Source organism: Xenopus tropicalis, chromosome 5, assembly GCF_000004195.4.
Source record: "Xenopus tropicalis strain Nigerian chromosome 5, UCB_Xtro_10.0, whole genome shotgun sequence".
NCBI lineage: Eukaryota > Metazoa > Chordata > Amphibia > Anura > Pipidae > Xenopus > Xenopus tropicalis.
Genome location: NC_030681.2, coordinates 143,241,145 through 143,258,801, shown reverse-complemented (window position 1 = coordinate 143,258,801; position 17,657 = coordinate 143,241,145). Strand labels below are relative to the sequence as shown.

Below are 17,657 nucleotides of genomic sequence, written 5' to 3'. Positions count from 1 at the left end.
GGTTACAACCTAAGATTGTTGCTATCATTCCAGGTTTATCCAGCAGAAACTGGAGCGTGCCAGCCCGGCAGAACGGCAGCTGGTGTTCAGTGAGATCCTACAAGCTGCCTATCAGTTGATGACTGACGTATTTGGAAATTATGTGATTCAAAAATTCTTTGAGGTATGTCCCCCTCCCACATTGCTGTGTTAAGCGTTTCCAACTTTGTGCAATTGGACTTGCTGCGGGTTTGTTTCTGGGGGAGATACTGTACTCTTACCCTGATCATTTACCTTCCGCCTTGGGTAATAATAAATACATGAATGTGCGATATCCTTCAGATGTCGGAGAACTATAATTCCTTCTCAACACACTCTTGGGATCCTGGTAATAGTGGTCCTGGAACAGCTAAAGGCCTGCAGTTTGGACACCCCACCGCAGACCAAAACTGCACTTTTCATCTACTAATAATTCTGACTCTATGGAACTTAAGCTAGCCATGCATACCTATACAGTTGTACTGTACTTTGATGCTTGTGTTAGTTGTATGTACAATGGTTATCAATTGGTTTTTTTACTTAGATTGGTCAGAAAATGTAATCTGCTGGCGGCTATACCATATTTGACCCCTTGTATGGTATCCATCCATTTGGGCCACTCAGATTGATACAAGACTAGCTTGTGTTGCCACATTCAGACTGAATGGCATGCAGATTCCTAGAATCAATACAAGGGTTTGAATTTTATTCTGTCCTTTACAGTTTGGGAGCATGGACCAGAAACTTGCCTTGGCAACACGGATTCGTGGCCACGTTCTACCTCTGGCTTTGCAAATGTATGGCTGCCGTGTCATTCAGAAGGCCCTCGAATCCATATCAATTGACCAGCAGGTAAGTCTTAGAGCTTATAGCACAGTGACTGTTATAATTTTTTAATCTATAACTGAAGGCTGACAGGACAGGGCAGATTCTCGGCCTGCAGATAAACGCAGGCTGATAAGCCCCTATGCTGGCAACAGCCTTTTCTGTATCTGCACCTAGAGCCATTGCATGAGTGCGTAAATATGCAGTAGCTCTGGGTGCAGGCACAGGGAAAAGCTGTTGCCAGCACAGACTGAAATTTGGCCCCTCAGGCATTAGCTGTATGTGCTAAATAAATTATAATCTCTTATAATAAAACCATACATTTAGCATGTACTCTTTCCATTGTGTAGTGCAAACACTATGTTGGTGCCATAGATTAGTGATTCTCAACCAGTTCCTCCTAAGCAACATGTTGCTCCCCATCCCCTTGGATGTTGCTTATAGCTTATAGCACAGTGACTGTTATAATTTTTTAATCTATAACTGAAGGCTGACAGGACAGGGCAGATTCTCGGCCTGCAGATAAACGCAGGCTGATAAGCCCCTATGCTGGCAACAGCCTTTTCTGTATCTGCACCTAGAGCCATTGCATGAGTGCGTAAATATGCAGTAGCTCTGGGTGCAGGCACAGGGAAAAGCTGTTGCCAGCACAGACTGAAATTTGGCCCCTCAGGCATTAGCTGTATGTGCTAAATAAATTATAATCTCTTCTAATAAAACCATACATTTAGCATGTACTCTTTCCATTGTGTAGTGCAAACACTATGTTGGTGCCATAGATTAGTGATCCTCAACCAGTTCCTCCTAAGCAACATGTTGCTCCCCATCCCCTTGGATGTTGCTCCCAGTGGCCTCAAAGCAGGCACTTATTTTTGAATTCCTGGCTTTGGGCAAGTTTTTATTGCATAAAAATCTTGTGGACTGCCAATCAGAGCATACATGTGGTGCTCCTCAACTTTTTTTACATTTGAATGTGACTCAGGGGTCAAAAATTTGGGGACCCCTGCCATAAATTGTGCCTCCAGTTTTTCTGCCTGTGCCACACCCCCTGTAAACCGGCCATGTGTCGCACAGCGGTGTTCAGTGGGTTAAACTGTTCCATTTTGGATTCCATTTTGCAAAAAAACACACAGCCATACTATAGTCTGTTTCCTAGCAGCCCTAGCAAGAGCGAAGGGAGTTATAGCATTGAGCCCTCGGAGCAGCATAGCTGTTGCGTTCAAGCCGCTCGCTGAGGTGCCCTACGTGGGTTGCCTTTCTGTGCTCCTGCTCTGAAACTCATCTGTTTTTCTGGGTTTCTTTTAGAGTGAAATGGTGAGAGAGCTGGATGGCCATGTGCTGAAATGTGTGAAGGATCAGAACGGAAACCACGTGGTACAAAAGTGCATTGAGTGCGTTCAGCCGCAGTCGCTTCAGTTCATCATTGACGCGTTCAAGGGTCAGGTGGGTGCCAAAGTGTCCATGTTTGCCTTGTCGGACAGACGCAATGTTAGTTGGAGGGTAGTTATTTATCAGTCTTTATTGAATCCTTATGTGTTTCCCCTTAAGGTGTATGTGCTCTCCACCCATCCTTATGGCTGCAGGGTGATACAGCGCATTCTGGAACACTGCACCCCAGAGCAAACCCTGCCCATTCTGGAAGAGCTGCACCAGAGTACAGAACAGTTAGTGCAGGTATGGCTTCCTGGCCTGCTAGCCACCAAAAATTCATCATCTCTTCCCTGTTGTGAAGCTTGAATTCCACTTTTCTGCTTTCAGGATCAGTACGGTAATTATGTGATCCAGCATGTGCTCGAGCACGGCCGCTCTGACGACAAGAGCAAAATCGTGTCCGAAGTGAGAGGGAAAGTACTGGCTTTGAGTCAGCACAAATTCGCTAGGTATGAATGATTTTGTTTTTTCAAAATACCGCCAGAGACAAATTTACCAAAATATGAGATTAGAGCTCGCCACAGAAAAATTCACCCATGTCCTAAGGGTATTTATCAAATGGTAAATTCAAACTCAGCCATTGATATTACCCTTCTAGGTAAAATAGATAGAAAGTGGGTGAATGTTTCTGTGGTGAGCTCCACTCTCTCACCTCTTTATAAATCTGCCCCTAAACGTCTGAAATATAGGAATGCACCTTTTAAAAGGCTGATAATGCAGTAGTTAAAATGGCCAACGGCTCTTCTTGACTACACCGCCCCCACCCTCCATGTTAAAAAAAATAAATTTAGTCCAAGGGCCATAAGTAAACATGTTTGCCCAGTGACCTGCAATTAAAGGGGTCTCTCGCCCAAAAACTATTCTTTTGCACATTGGACTAAAATCTAATGCTAAGAAATGTTCCAAAATACATCAAAAATTAGAATGGCCAATTTTTAATATACATTAAGTAAAATTTTCCAATGGTTTTAAGGTTTTTAAATGTAATTGCAGTTGAAAAGCAGTGTCTCTCTGTCCCTTTCTTTTCTCTGGGTCTGATACCTAAAATAGTGTTAAAGGAGTCAGTTCTCCTCTGCCTGGTAATGGGCTGCCTTTTGCTACTTTGTTTCAGGAGTCAGACCCCGGAGGGCAGAGCATACAGACACACTGCTTTCCGTAGCAATTTTATTTACAAGCCATTTTAGAACAGCTGAACATTTTCAGTGTATATTGGAAAAAAGCCAGTCGGCTATTCCATGGCACGCAGACTGGGCCCATACGATTCATGAAACCTATGCTTATAGCTGCAAGCCTCCTTTCCAATAGCTCCTCAAACATGAGACCCCCCCCCCCCCCCCCCCCCTTCAGTCTTTTCCCAAGATGGTGGTGGTGTTAAGGCGTATGCTGTTTCCTCCCTTAGCAACGTTGTTGAGAAATGCGTGACACACTCCTCCCGCACAGAGCGAGCGCTGCTGATTGATGAGATCTGCTGCCAGAATGATGGTCCTCACTGTGCCTTATACACTATGATGAAGGACCAGTATGCCAACTATGTGGTACAGAAGATGATCGACATGGCCGAGCCTGCCCAGCGCAAGATCATCATGCATAAGGTAACCAGCATAGCATTCGGGTCGCTCCATATTACTGCCAATTCCATTTACACTTGTAAATATTAACATTAAAGGGGTTGTTGGCCTTTAATATGTTATAGAATGGTCTATTCTGAGCAAGTTTTTAATTGGTCTTTATTTTTTTATAGTTTATTTTCCTTGCTCCTGACTCTTTCCAGCTTTCAAATGGGGATCATTGACCCCAGCAACCAAAATTCAAAATTACTCTGTGAGACTGCAATTGTATTATTAATGTTCATTTCTTTCTATTTAGGCCCTACTCCTGTTTATATTCCTGTCTCACTTTCCAACTACTGCCTGTTTGCTAGGTTAAACTGGACCCTAGCAACCAGTTTGCTGCTGAAATTCCAAAACTGAAGAGCTGCTGAACGCTAAATAGCTCAAAACCCGCAAATAATAAATGAAAACCAATAGCAAATTGTGTCAGAATAGCACTCTGTACATCATACTAAAAGTTAATTTAAAGGTGAACCATTTTTTTTAGTGGTTTACATTTAAAACATTTCTTATTTGAACTGAAGCTCATGTTTCTCTTTTAGTAATGACACACTTGAGTTTAGTTTATACCCTGCACCGGGCTCTGACATGGACGTGCCTAGCGCCATAGATTATACAGTCTACAGCACAGCAGTTGGTTCACCTTTGGGTTAACTTTTAGTATGTCATAGAATGGCCTATTCCTAGCAACTTTGCAATTGGTCATTTATTTTTTATATTTTTATGGATTATTTGCCTTCCTCTTCTGCCTTGTTCTAGCTTTTAAATGGGGGTAACTGACCCCGTAAGCCAAAAAACTTGCTCTGTGAGGCTGCAATTTTATTGTTATTGTTACTTTTGTTATTCCTTATCTTTCTATTCGGTCCCTCTCCTATTCATATTCCAGTCTATATTTAAACCACTGCCTGGTTGCTAAGGTAAGCAAGAGCCTAACAACCAAATTGGAGCTGAAATTCCCAAACTGGAAAGCAGCTGAACAAAAAGCAAATAATAAAACTTAAACCACAAAAAATTTTTAAATGAAGACCAATTGCAAATTGTCCCAGAATCACACTATCTACATCCTACTAAAAGTTTATTTGAATGTGAAATATTAAGGAACTTTAATCTCTGCATTCACAACTGGGATCTGGAACTGGTAGAGCAGCTGCTTTAAACAAGATATGAACCGACATATAGAGCGTTCCAGAGGCTGGGGTCGCATTAAGCTGAAAGTCAGAAAAGAGTAGCGTCCTGTATACTAGGGGAGCTACATGCAGCCCCCACAGTATTGCTATGACGTGCCTGAGTTACAGCAATATAACAGCAATTATGGCAGACCCCCGCAACTCCTCGTCCTGATGCCTTAGAACAAGGGGCTTTCTTTCTTGTGAACCACAGTCAATTATAAATAGAATTAGGGAGCAACATAAGCACCATATAAGGTAGTGCCAAACAGAGGCTACCAAATAGCCAATCACAGCCCTTCTCTCCGCCTACAGGAGGCTTGGATTGATGCATCTTTTCATTCAACCAAAAATCTCTCTTCCAAGCCAGGAATTCATAAATAAGCCCCTGCTTTGGGGATACTGGTAACAACATCCAAGGGTTTGGGGCGCAACATGTTACTCAAAAAACCACTGGTTGGGGATCCCTGTCTTATAACTTGACATTAGGCATAGGGAGGCAGACAAGAAGGGAAGCAATACGGCTGCCAATCAGGAGCTGAGTTGGACTCTGGCACAGGTCCGTAACAGGGTTCTGCAAGGGAGGCAGCGGGGAGGGTTTATTAAAGGGATATTGACACGTTTCTGATAAGTGGGAAAGTGTCACTATCTGTTTAAAGGAAAACTATACCTCCAAACAGTGTAGGTCTCTATAAAAAATATATTGCATAAGCAGCCCCCTGGGATGATAGGATTCACAGTGCACACAAACAAGCCAAGGCACACATACATGCTAGGCCCCATCAGCCAATGAATGGGCAGAGTTCTGTCTTTTGCTTCCACACTACTTCCTGTTACAGTTAGAGCTACATTATTTCCTGTCAGCTTGTCTCAGAGGGAGCACATAGACCATCAAGGAAAAGGATGTAAAATGGCAATATTTTCCGATACATATAATATTCTTTAATAAATCACTCATAAACTATCTGTTGGTTAACTATTCAATTTGGGAGTATAGTTTTCCTTTAAAGGGAAAGTAATTATGAGAGAAAGTTGATTATATTAACTTTGTTGCCAATCAGAATGCTTTGTGTTGCAATTAAGAACCAGTATCTTGCGTGTATACTTTTATATACAGAGATATTCACTGTACAAATGATGTTTCTCCCTCTTAGATCCGTCCGCACATAACAACCTTGCGCAAATACACCTACGGGAAACACATTCTGGCCAAGCTGGAGAAGTATTACATGAAGAACACCCCTGACCTTGGTCCTCTAGTCGGGCCGCCCAACGGAATGCTGTAGGGAGAGGAAAAAAAATGTCGTTGTTTGAGGTCTCCAGGACGTATTTGGTGAAAAATACCACAAAATTCAGCACCAATCATTTCTGCTTTATTTTCCCCGAGTGTTCTAGCGAGAAAAGGTTCTATTTATTGATCCATTTGTTTCTGGCTTTATCGCCTTCCTAAGGCTCCCAAGTGCAAGGCCCACCCGACTGCCCGGCCAGTTTAACCCACAAAAGCCTGTAAATGATGTAATTGTACCTGTCACATATTTTGTAAATTTTTACCTTGTAAAGTTGCTGTAAAAAGTGGTAGTTTTTAAAGGGAACTTACAGTATTTTAATAGACTGCCCCGGCCAGTTGGGTTTGTCTTGCATGTGTGGAACAGGGCCAGATGTTCAAGTGTAAATATATTGAAGTCCCACCCACCCTGCTCCTTTAAAAACAAAAACCCATTCTTCCACAATTCAGAGATAAATTTAAAAATAAACTCTCTTGGGGGGCAGGAACTAATCCCAGGAACTGACATTCTGTACAATTAATCACTGTATCAGCACAGACGTTAGAGGAAATACCCCATACCTGTGTGCATGGAGTAACTTTCCTTTTAAGGGCAAATAAAATGAAGGTGCCAAGGTGACCCTAAAGGTGGCCATACACAGGACGATTTTAGCTGCCGATATCTGCCCTTTAGACTGATTGGGCAGCTTATCTTCTCATGTATGGACGCGAATGACTGGGCCTCCCTGACCGACATCTTGCCTGAAATCGTCCAGATCTCGGTCGGGCAGGTTGGATTTTCCCATAGGGTCAGGTACTGCATTGGCTCGTTTGTGGTCCCCGAACAGACAGTGCCTATACCAGCCATTTTAATTAGATTAGCTTGATATTGCCCACCAGTAGGTGGGCATATCCAGAGAAGCTTAAGTTGAGTAAATTCCCTTCCTTCCCAGGCCACTGGTCCAGGGGTTCTTCTCCACCATGTTTGGGCCCAGTAGGTGCAGAGGGGCAGACGTGCCTGGGGACAGAGTAGAAGATGACAGCTACATGCTCAGCCCCCAAAAGCCGGTACTATTATGCCTTTAAATTATGAAGGCACAGATACTTATAGGCACAGTCTCTGGTTATCTGCATGTATTGCCCTGGTTCTCGTCAGCAAACAAAATGGCAGATAATCCATGTACCACTGCCTGCTGCCGGCTCATACTACATGGGGCAGGTTCTTGGCCTGTTAATAAATGCAGGCAGAGAGTTCGCCCCTATGCTCCAAGAAGCTTATTCATGTGCCTGCATCAGAAGCCATTGCATCACCCTGGTATGGGCACACACAGCAGATTTCGGTGTGGAACTGCATATGTGAGTGTGCATGAACCTGTCCCAACACACTGACTCTTGGTACAAACACACCAATAAGCTTTTTGGATCGTAAGGGTGGATTTTTGGGCTGTGTTTATGAACAGGCCGAGTATGTGTCCCCTTTGTGGCAGTCGCCTTACTCTCAAACGAAGGAAACTGGAAGGGACTAATCTGGGCTTATAAATATCATGTATTTTCTCTATAACAGAACCCCCCAATGGCCCCACTAATCTTGCCTAAACCCACCCTGCCCCCTTACCTATACAGAGATAAATGCACCTTTTGTGCTTCCCACTTGCTCCATTAAATCATGGTTAATCCCACTGTTCTAGTAGCTTTTGGGTTGCGTGGCTGAGAGAGCCACAAATTGCTGCTACGACCACTTAGCGTTAAACACTGGAGTCCAAAAGCAGCCCCCCCCTCCTCCATGAATTCCTCCAGCACATACATAGACCCCGGGGAGCTCTTCCCCAGACCTCATATATAGTATTGTATAATCTCATTTGTTTTATTGCCCCTTAACCCTTTGTGTTCTACTCATAGAAACGTGTGATACTTTTATTTCTTTGTTTTGCTTTTTGCTGTCTCATATTTAGCCGAAAGCCGTAGCTTATAGAGGTAAAGAGCCGACGGACGTGTAAGCATGGTAACTGCCCCCCAATCCCGGTAGGAGTTGTTTGTATTATTTCCCCCCCATATAAATAGAATGCTTTGTATTATTGTATACGTGGAATTAAACCCAATTAGATGTAAGTTTACAGTTTTTGGAAGGCGACTTCTCGTTTCGCTGTTTATTACGGCCTTTGGCTTCTTTTGTAGTGGCGACGCTGTTGTACAGATGTACATTTGTAAACCTTTATGCTGTAAATGTCATTTATTTTACCTCTTCCTTTTTCGGGGGCGCGGGGGGGGAGGGCAAAACTTGCATTTTTAGTGTACATTTTGGGTCTCTATTGCCTTGGCAAATAGTATTGTACAATGTAAATTTCTTTCTCTGAATCAAGATTTTTTTTTTTTAAACCAGTCTTTATGTAGCTTAAATATATATATATATATGTCTATATGTATACACGACTTTCTATTTATCTACTGCTGGAAATCTTCATGTTTTTACCACCACGGGGCTGTCCGACTCGCGGCTCTGCCTTTGTTATTGCACTAAACCCCCCCCCACGTCCCACCCACCACAGTTGACGGCTTACGGGCGATGCCGGGAGTTGTGGCGCAACAACGTATGTGGGAAGGCCGCAGTTGGCTCATCCCCGGTCTAAAATTATTACGAGAATTCAGCGCAGTACACTTTTGCATAGGACGTTTCCGTAGGCAAAATATATATGTATAAAAAAAAAAGTGAAAATGCTATTGTTTTCTTTGTATAGAAAAGTACTGTATTTGTAATTAGCCCCCCCGCCGCCCAGCCGGATATGTAAGATACCCCCCCGCCTACAGCAGTTCATGTGTCAATAACCTGCAGATTATGTACATTTTACAAAGCGGCCTTATGTACATTTCCCAGTGATCTTTTTAAAGGCAGAATGGTGACCACACATGTATAATTATTAAAAATACTTTTTAATCCTTTCATTTGTGGAATTGCTTTGTGTGTGTGAATGCAATGGATTGGGAACTGGGGCTAAAGGTGGCCAATCACAGGCTGATTTAAAAGGGGGTTGTTCACCTTTAAATTAACTTCTAACGAGGACATTGATATTCTGAGACAATTTGAGTAGGTCTACATTTTTTTTAGTTTTGATTTGTTATTTAGCTTGTTCAGCAGCTCTCCAGTTTGGTGTTTTAAGTTATCTGGTTGCTAGGGTATTTATCCTAGCAACTGGAGAGCCTGGAACATGAGTAGGAGAGGGGCTGCATAGAAGGATAAGGAGTAAAAAGTAACCATAAAATTGTAGCCTATAAGAGCGATAGTTTTTTTGGCTGCCGGGGTCAGTGACCCCTATTTGAAAGCTGGGAAAAGGCAGGGAATTCACAATCTATAAATGACGAAAACCAACTGGAAAGTTGCTAGGAATAGGGCGTTCTATAACATACTAAAAGGTAATTTATAGGGAAACTAACCCCTTTAGGCTGCTAATTGGGCCCTTTTAGACCATTCACCATTGTATGTACCTGTGTATGGGGCCCTGCCCTTCTGGAAACTGGCTGAAAATCTTCCACATGCTGATTGGCAGGTTTGATTTTCCTGTCTGATTGAGGCCCACACCCGCACGTTGGCCATTTTGGTCATATTGTTGGCCCAGTGGATCTTCACATATACATGGCCAACTCTAGGTCCCACTACAGGTGCCCACACAGAGTCAGCAGCTGATTGGCTCCTATGTGGGGCCCTCGGGAGGTGCTGCTTAACCCATTGCTGGATGAACACAGGAGTTTGCTTGTTCGGTAGCCAAATCTGGCAATTTAACTATAACAGTGGCCTATATTGAGATGAACCATTCATTTTGCTGCTCTAGGCACAGCTCTAACCCACAATCCTGTACTCCTATGTGTGGCATTATGCTGCTTGCTGGGGTCAGTGACCCGCGCAGTGGGAAGGACAAATAATCCTTTCCTTTAATAATAAAAAAAGGCCAACTGTGAGTTGTGTTAAAACATCTGTCTCCATTATACAAAATACTCATGTTAAAATAAACCGCCCCTCCGACTAACTCTTGTAACCGGATTATAAACCCAGAGAAACTGTGTAGGAGTGTAACCTAAGGAGCAAAGTGATTGTTTTGCTATCAAATTGCCCTGAAGGAAATCCCAGCAAATTCATATTCCTACAGGGAGCGTCTGTGCCGCGAGTGATTTCCCCCCCCCCCCTCGTAATAAATGATAATCCAGTTCTAATCCTTTTAGTGGCACGGTTATTCTTCCCTGACTCAGACCTGGCAGAACCCAATTATTTCCTGGGGAAGGCTGAAGCAATGGCTTCTAATAAAATGATATGTATCGCCAATTGTTTTGCTAACCCAGATAAAGGGCAACAAAATTAAGAGAATAATATTAAAATAACAGGATTTTGGTAACATTTGATGGAATTCCCATGACTAAACTCTCTCCAACTTCAAGGCAAATGTTTTAAAGCTGAACAAATGGGTGGCTCTTACCGTCACAGTCAAATAAGGGCCTTTAAAGAAAACCCCTGATTAAGTGTAGGGATAGTGAGATCCCGTACCCCGTGTCTTGGAATAGAACCTGCCTGTTAGAATAGTGTTTTCCTTGGGGTTGACTTGTTTTCTTTAGAATCATTTGGGGGTGGGTGGGGAAATGGGCAGGGGATGAGCAGGTGGGGAAATGGGTGGAGCAGATGTTGATTGGCCACAGAGAGAGTCAGGGAAGGCAGAGATTTATAGGTAGGGTTGCCAGCCATTTAATGGCCGGTATGTTGCTGGTAAATTTGTAATACTGGCATCAAGTACAAGTACATTAGAGGGGATTATAGGCAGATGGGGGGGGGTTCTTTGTTTTTATGGGAAAAATCAACGCACCAGAGCCCCCCCCCCCCCCCTTTAGATTAGAGGAACGGAGCTTCCATTTGAAGCAGCGTAGGTGGTTCCTCACGGTGAGGGCAGTGAGGCTGGGGAATGCCCTTCCGGGGGATGTTGGGTAGGGGGTTCCTCACGGTGAGGGCAGTGAGGTTGGGGAATGCCCTGCCGGGGGATGTTGGGTAGGGGGTTCCTCACGGTGAGGGCAGTGAGGGGGTTGGGGAATGCCCTGCCGGGGGATGTTGGGTAGGGGGTTCCTCACGGTGAGGGCAGTGAGGTTGGGGAATGCCCTGCCGGGGATGTTGGGTAGGGGGTTCCTCACGGTGAGGGCAGTGAGGTTGGGGAATGCCCTTCCGGGGGATGTTGGGTAGGGGGTTCCTCACGGTGAGGGCAGTGAGGTTGGGGAATGCCCTGCCGGGGGATGTTGGGTAGGGGGTTCCTCACGGTGAGGGCAGTGAGGTTGGGGAATGCCCTTCCGGGGGATGTTGGGTAGGGGGTTCCTCACGGTGAGGGGGTTGGGGAATGCCCTTCCGGGGGATGTTGGGTAGGGGGTTCCTCACGGTGAGGGGGTTGGGGAATGCCCTGCCGGGGGATGTTGGGTAGGGGGTTCCTCACGGTGAGGGGGTTGGGGAATGCCCTGCCGGGGGATGTTGGGTAGGGGGTTCCTCACGGTGAGGGCAGTGAGGTTGGGGAATGCCCTTCCGGGGGATGTTGGGTAGGGGGTTCCTCACGGTGAGGGCAGTGAGGTTGGGGAATGCCCTGCCGGGGGATGTTGGGTAGGGGGTTCCTCACGGTGAGGGCAGTGAGGTTGGGGAATGCCCTTCCTAGTGATGGGGTAATGGCAGATTCTGTTAATGCCTTTAAGAGGGGCCTGGATGAGTTCTTGATCAATCAGAATATCCAAGGCTATTGTGATACTAATATCTACAGTTAGTACTAGTGGTTGTATATATAGTTTATGTATGTGAGTGTATAGATTGGTAGGTGTGCTAGGTTTACTTGGATGGGTTGAACTTGATGGACACTGGTCTTTTTTCAACCCTATGTAACTATCAGCCCTAGCTTGTGATTTACTGGTAGGCCAGTCAAATACTGGATGGGAAAAACTAATAATACAAAGTATCAGAGTGCACACCTTACCAGAACCTGCTGTATTTTCTATGCTTTGTATTTAATAAAAGATTTTTTTCTTTTGTACTTTTTGAGTGTGCAGACACTTTTTGCTTTTGTGAAATACCGGATGGGGGGCAACCCTAAGAATGGCCTCCTTATAGTCAGGTGACCCACGGTGTATAAAAAGGAGGAAATGAGTCCTGTCTGTCACATTCTCTTGGAACTCTCCGGAGGAGGAGGAATGATGTAGCCCAGGTCCTTGGCTGGAAGGTGCCAGGGAAGAGTCGGTGGCAGGAGGCTTCAGGAAGAGCCCAAGTTGGGGCTAAGGGGACCCTTGTGAATAAGGGTGACTGGGGTTTATTCTGGGGATGTGTAATCCACCCAAAGTGTATAACCTACTGAGGCACCGTATCTATTACAAAGTATGGTGCAGATCATGAAATCTATGTATTGAACTTTCTGGCCTCTACATTGATCTTTCTGCACAACATGCTGCCAGACCACAATCCCTGCATCGACGATCAAAGAAAAACTTGGAAACATAGAACCTACAGCGCTGCCATTCTGGCGCTTCACATTCTCTTCCCATACTTAGCTGGGAATTCCTGCAAATCTCACTGGAGAAGTTCCATGCTATGATCCTGTTGTGCCAGTAGGTGGTGATATTGTACCCTTTATCAGCCTGACATGGAACGCAGAATGTTTGGCTGCCCTGAGCCATATCCTTGGAGACGCAGTAACCAGGGTCACATAGGCTGCTTGGAGCATTCAGGAGCCCGCTGTTCTTTAAAAAATAAATAAATACATTTTTTACTGTAACCATAACACTGGCTGTGAGTGCATTGGCTTTAAGAGCAGCACTTAGTGATACAGAAACGGGACAACAGTCACTGGGACATTGTCACTTAAGGGCCACTATACCTCTGTTTGCCTAATGGAATTAGTAGGTCCCTACTGCTGGCCCCGCATACCGGCCCCGCATACCGGCCCCGCATACCGGCCCCGCATACCTGCCCCATATACCGGCCCCACATACCGGCCCCACATACCTGCCCCCCCCCACAGCACTCCTCTGTGTAACTGTAGCGGCATGAACTACAGATAATGGCACTTGTGCTGGGTGCCCCGGGGGCTGGGGTTGCGGGTATATATATATATACTTTTTTTAGTACATGTGCCATTGGGTAATCCTAAATAGAAAACTGCCATTTTAAGTACTAAGGGCCACCCCCTGGGATCATAGGATTCACAGAGCACACAAACAAGCCAAGGCACACATACATGCTAGGCCCCATCAGCCAATGAATGGACAGAGTTCTGCCTTTTACTCCCACACTACTTCCTGTTACTGTCAGAGCTGCATTATTTCCTGTCAGCTGATCTCTGAGGGAACACACAGCCCATCACTAAATGGCGGCTCAAGGGAAAGGATGTAAAAGGGCAATATTTACTATATATATATATTCCAGTTTGGTTTGATACTTTAATAGGCAACTTAATACGATATACACAATCTTTTGGATAAGTATTCATACTCAGGTATAGTTTTCCTTTAAGGAGCATTCATGGAGTATAACAGCATACAAGATGCACACTAAGGGGTGTATTTATTAACTTTGGAGACAAACATCACCGGCGATGTTTGTCTCCAAAGTTATTAAATACACCCCTTGGTATTTGCACTGCAAGAATTGCAGCAACTTAATTCAAACATCGGATTGGTTGCAGTGTGTTACCAAAGTTTGCACCATTTATTATATTATAGTTTGTGTTAATCTATGGGGTGGGGGCATTTCCCCTCAGAGCCAGCACACAAACAAAGTGCTGGGGCGGGAATGGAAAGAGTCCTACGGAGCCAATGGCAGCGCTGCCCAATGATTTGCTGTTGCTGACAGAGAAGCATCCTATGAACCAAACAGTTGTAATTCTGCCCCAGCAGAACATAAGGGCTCCCTCTCCTCCAGCCTCTGCATTTACTCTGCTGCTAAGGGCAACAAATGGTATCGGGGCAACCGGGGAACAGTTTCAATTCCAAACCCAAGTCCCACGGGACAAGAGAGGAGAAATGTGCCATAATGCAAGAAACCATCATCCTAAGCAACTTTCTAATATTTATTTATTACATTGTCTTTGATTTTAAAGTTACAGGTATAGGACCCGTTATCCAGAATTCTTGGGAGCAAGGGTATTCCGTATCCGTATCTTTCCGTAATTTGGATCTCCATACCTTAAGTCTACTAAAAAATCAATAAAACATTAATTAAACCCCATAGGATTGTTTTGCATCCAATAAGGATTATTTATATCTTAGTTGGGATCAAGTACAGGTACTGTTTTATTATTACAGAGAAAAGGGAATCATTTAACCATGAAATAAACCCAATAGGGCTGTTCTGCCCCCAATAAGGGGTAATTATATCTTAGTTGGGATCAAGTACAGGTACTGTTTTATTATTACAGAGAAAAGGGAATCATTTAACCATGAAATAAACCCAATAGGGCTGTTCTGCCCCCAATAAGGGGTAATTATATCTTAGTTGGGATCAAGTACAGGTACTGTTTTATTATTACAGAGAAAAGGGAATCATTTAACCATTAAATAAACCCAATAGGACTGTTCTGCCCCCAATAAGGGGTAATTATATCTTAGTTGGGATCAAGTACAGGTACTGTTTTATTATTACAGAGAAAAGGGAATCATTTAACCATTAAATAAACCCAATAGGGCTGTTCTGCCCCCAATAAGGGGTAATTATATCTTAGTTGGGATCAAGTACAGGTACAGTTTTATTATTACAGAGAAAAGGGAATCATTTAACCATGAAATAAACCCAATAGGGCTGTTCTGCCCCCAATAAGGGGTAATTATATCTTAGTTGGGATCACGTACAGGTACTGTTTTATTATTACAGAGAAAAGGGAATCATTTAACCATGAAATATACCCAATAGGGCTGTTCTGCCCCCAATAAGGGGTAATTATATCTTAGTTGGGATCAAGTACAGGTACTGTTTTATTATTACAGAGAAAAGGGAATCATTTAACCATTAAATAAACCCAATAGGATTGTTCTGCCCCCAATAAGGGGTAATTATATCTTAGTTGGGATCAAGTACAGGTACTGTTTTATTATTACAGAGAAAAGGGAATCATTTAACCATGAAATAAACCCAATAGGGCTGTTCTGCCCCCAATAAGGGGTAATTATATCTTAGTTGGGATCAAGTACAGGTACTGTTTTATTATTACAGAGAAAAGGGAATCATTTAACCATGAAATAAACCCAATAGGGCTGTTCTGCCCCAATAAGGGGTCATTATATTTTAGTTGGGATCAAGTACAGCTTTCTGGATTGTAAAAAAAAGTGCAGTATCCGCATTTCACAAATTATATGCTATTTCACTAATTTTTCAGCGAAGTGAAACGGAACAAATTCGCTCATCGCTACTGGGCAGCCCTTTTCTGTTTCCCACAATGCCTTACATGCTCTGGGAGCAACAGCCCAGAAATAAGGGAGAACTTGTGCACAGCATTGTGGGAAATGTAGTTTTGTGCCTGCAATGGGAAATCACGAACGAGTTGTGGGGCGTTGCTAGATGTGGATAAGACTCCCCTATCATAATATTACTATTATTTGGGATAGAACCAGACTCCAGGGCTCAGCAATGCCCTTATCATGTGACTAGGAGTCTGTACCGATGGCCCCCTGGCAGCTAAAGTAATGCATTAAGGCAAGTTCACTCTCTCTAATGTCTGAGGCTACAAAACCTTATCAGTTTTATCAGCGAGAAAGAACATTAAAATGATTTAAGGGTTTGGGATTTTTTTTTTTACATTGGTATTTCCCTGTGGCAAGAACATGTCAGTTTCAAACACGGATTTTCATTTGTTTATAGATGAAGTAGGTGGGGAAGGTACAGGGGCCCCTTCAAGGAAACTCCGTGTATGGATATTATTCATAATATTGTCCTCCACAAACTCATAACAATATTGGTGTCCCTGGAGGTTTCAGGTAAGAAATAGAGAATTTCAATTGTGATTATAGGGAGGTGACAATCTCTGAACAGCATTAGTGGATTCTCTGTACTACAAATGTGATATTGGTGATTGTTACATTAACAGGGTCAGATCTAGGGACCCAATCCTGGCACAACACCCATGTACCCTTTCTACTGTCTGCCTTAAGCCTTCAAAACCTTTGTCCCAGTTGGTTTTCTTGGGGTCCAGGAAGCCCAGTCAGATACTGAATGTTCTCTGGTTCCTTCTAATGAAAAGTCTACAATGGGATATAGAAGGAATGGTTCAGCCTCTACTATGAAGTGTAGGATGAGCAAACACTGGGAAGGGACTGGGGCTGTGGGATAGCAGGTATAGTAGGGAGAGATGGTGCCTATAGTAGCAGTGGGGGGATAATAGCCTCTGGGAAGGGACTGGGGCTGTGGGATAGCAGGTATAGTAGGGAGAGATGGTGCCTATAGTAGCAGTGGGGGGATAATAGCCTCTGGGAAGGGACTGTGGCTGTGGGATAGCAGGTATAGTAGGGAGAGATGGTGCCTATAGTAGCAGTGGGGATAATAGCCTCTGGGAAGGGACTGGGGCTGTGGGATAGCAGGTATAGTAGGGAGAGATGGTGCCTATAGAAGCAGTGGGGGGATAATAGCCTCTGGGAAGGGACTGGGGCTGTGGGATAGCAGGTATAGTAGGGAGAGATGGTGCCTATAGTAGCAGTGGGGGGATAATAGCCTCTGGGAAGGGACTGGGGCTGTGGGATAGCAGGTATAGTAGGGAGAGATGGTGCCTATAGAAGCAGTGGGGGGATAATAGCCTCTGGGAAGGGACTGGGGCTGTGGGATAGCAGGTATAGTAGGGAGAGATGGTGCCTATAGTAGCAGTGGGGGGATAATAGCCTCTGGGAAGGGACTGGGGCTGTGGGATAGCAGGTATAGTAGGGAGAGATGGTGCCTATAGTAGCAGTGGGGGATAATAGCCTCTGGGAAGGGACTGGGGCTGTGGGATAGCAGGTATAGTAGGGAGAGATGGTGCCTATAGTAGCAGTGGGATAATAGCCTCTGGGAAGGGACTGGGGCTGTGGGATAGCAGGTATAGTAGGGAGAGATGGTGCCTATAGTAGCAGTGGAGGGATAATAGCCTCTGGGAAGGGACTGGGGCTGTGGGATAGCAGGTATAGTAGGGAGAGATGGTGCCTATAGTAGCAGTGGGGGGATAATAGCCTCTGGGAAGGGACTGGGGCTGTGGGATAGCAGGTATAGTAGGGAGAGATGGTGCCTATAGTAGCAGTGGGGGGATAATAGCCTCTGGGAAGGGACTGGGGCTGTGGGATAGCAGGTATAGTAGGGAGAGATGGTGCCTATAGTAGCAGTGGGGGGAT

General features: G+C 44.4%; 1 protein-coding gene across 3 annotated transcripts in view; it reads left to right on the top strand.

Moving 5' to 3' along the window:
- Positions 1 to 9,254, top strand: part of pum2 (pumilio RNA binding family member 2) — a 44,855-nt gene extending 35,601 nt beyond the window's left edge. For all 3 annotated transcript variants that reach the window (XM_012970914.3, XM_031902968.1, XM_002934483.5), the window contains 7 exons: positions 34 to 163; positions 742 to 870; positions 2,149 to 2,286; positions 2,392 to 2,517; positions 2,602 to 2,723; positions 3,674 to 3,866; positions 6,205 to 9,254. In XM_012970914.3, coding sequence (XP_012826368.1) covers positions 34 to 163; positions 742 to 870; positions 2,149 to 2,286; positions 2,392 to 2,517; positions 2,602 to 2,723; positions 3,674 to 3,866; positions 6,205 to 6,336 — 970 coding nt within the window. In that variant the 3' untranslated portion in view covers positions 6,337 to 9,254. The remainder of the gene's footprint in view (positions 1 to 33; positions 164 to 741; positions 871 to 2,148; positions 2,287 to 2,391; positions 2,518 to 2,601; positions 2,724 to 3,673; positions 3,867 to 6,204) is intronic.
- Positions 9,255 to 17,657: the final 8,403 nt, after the last annotated feature.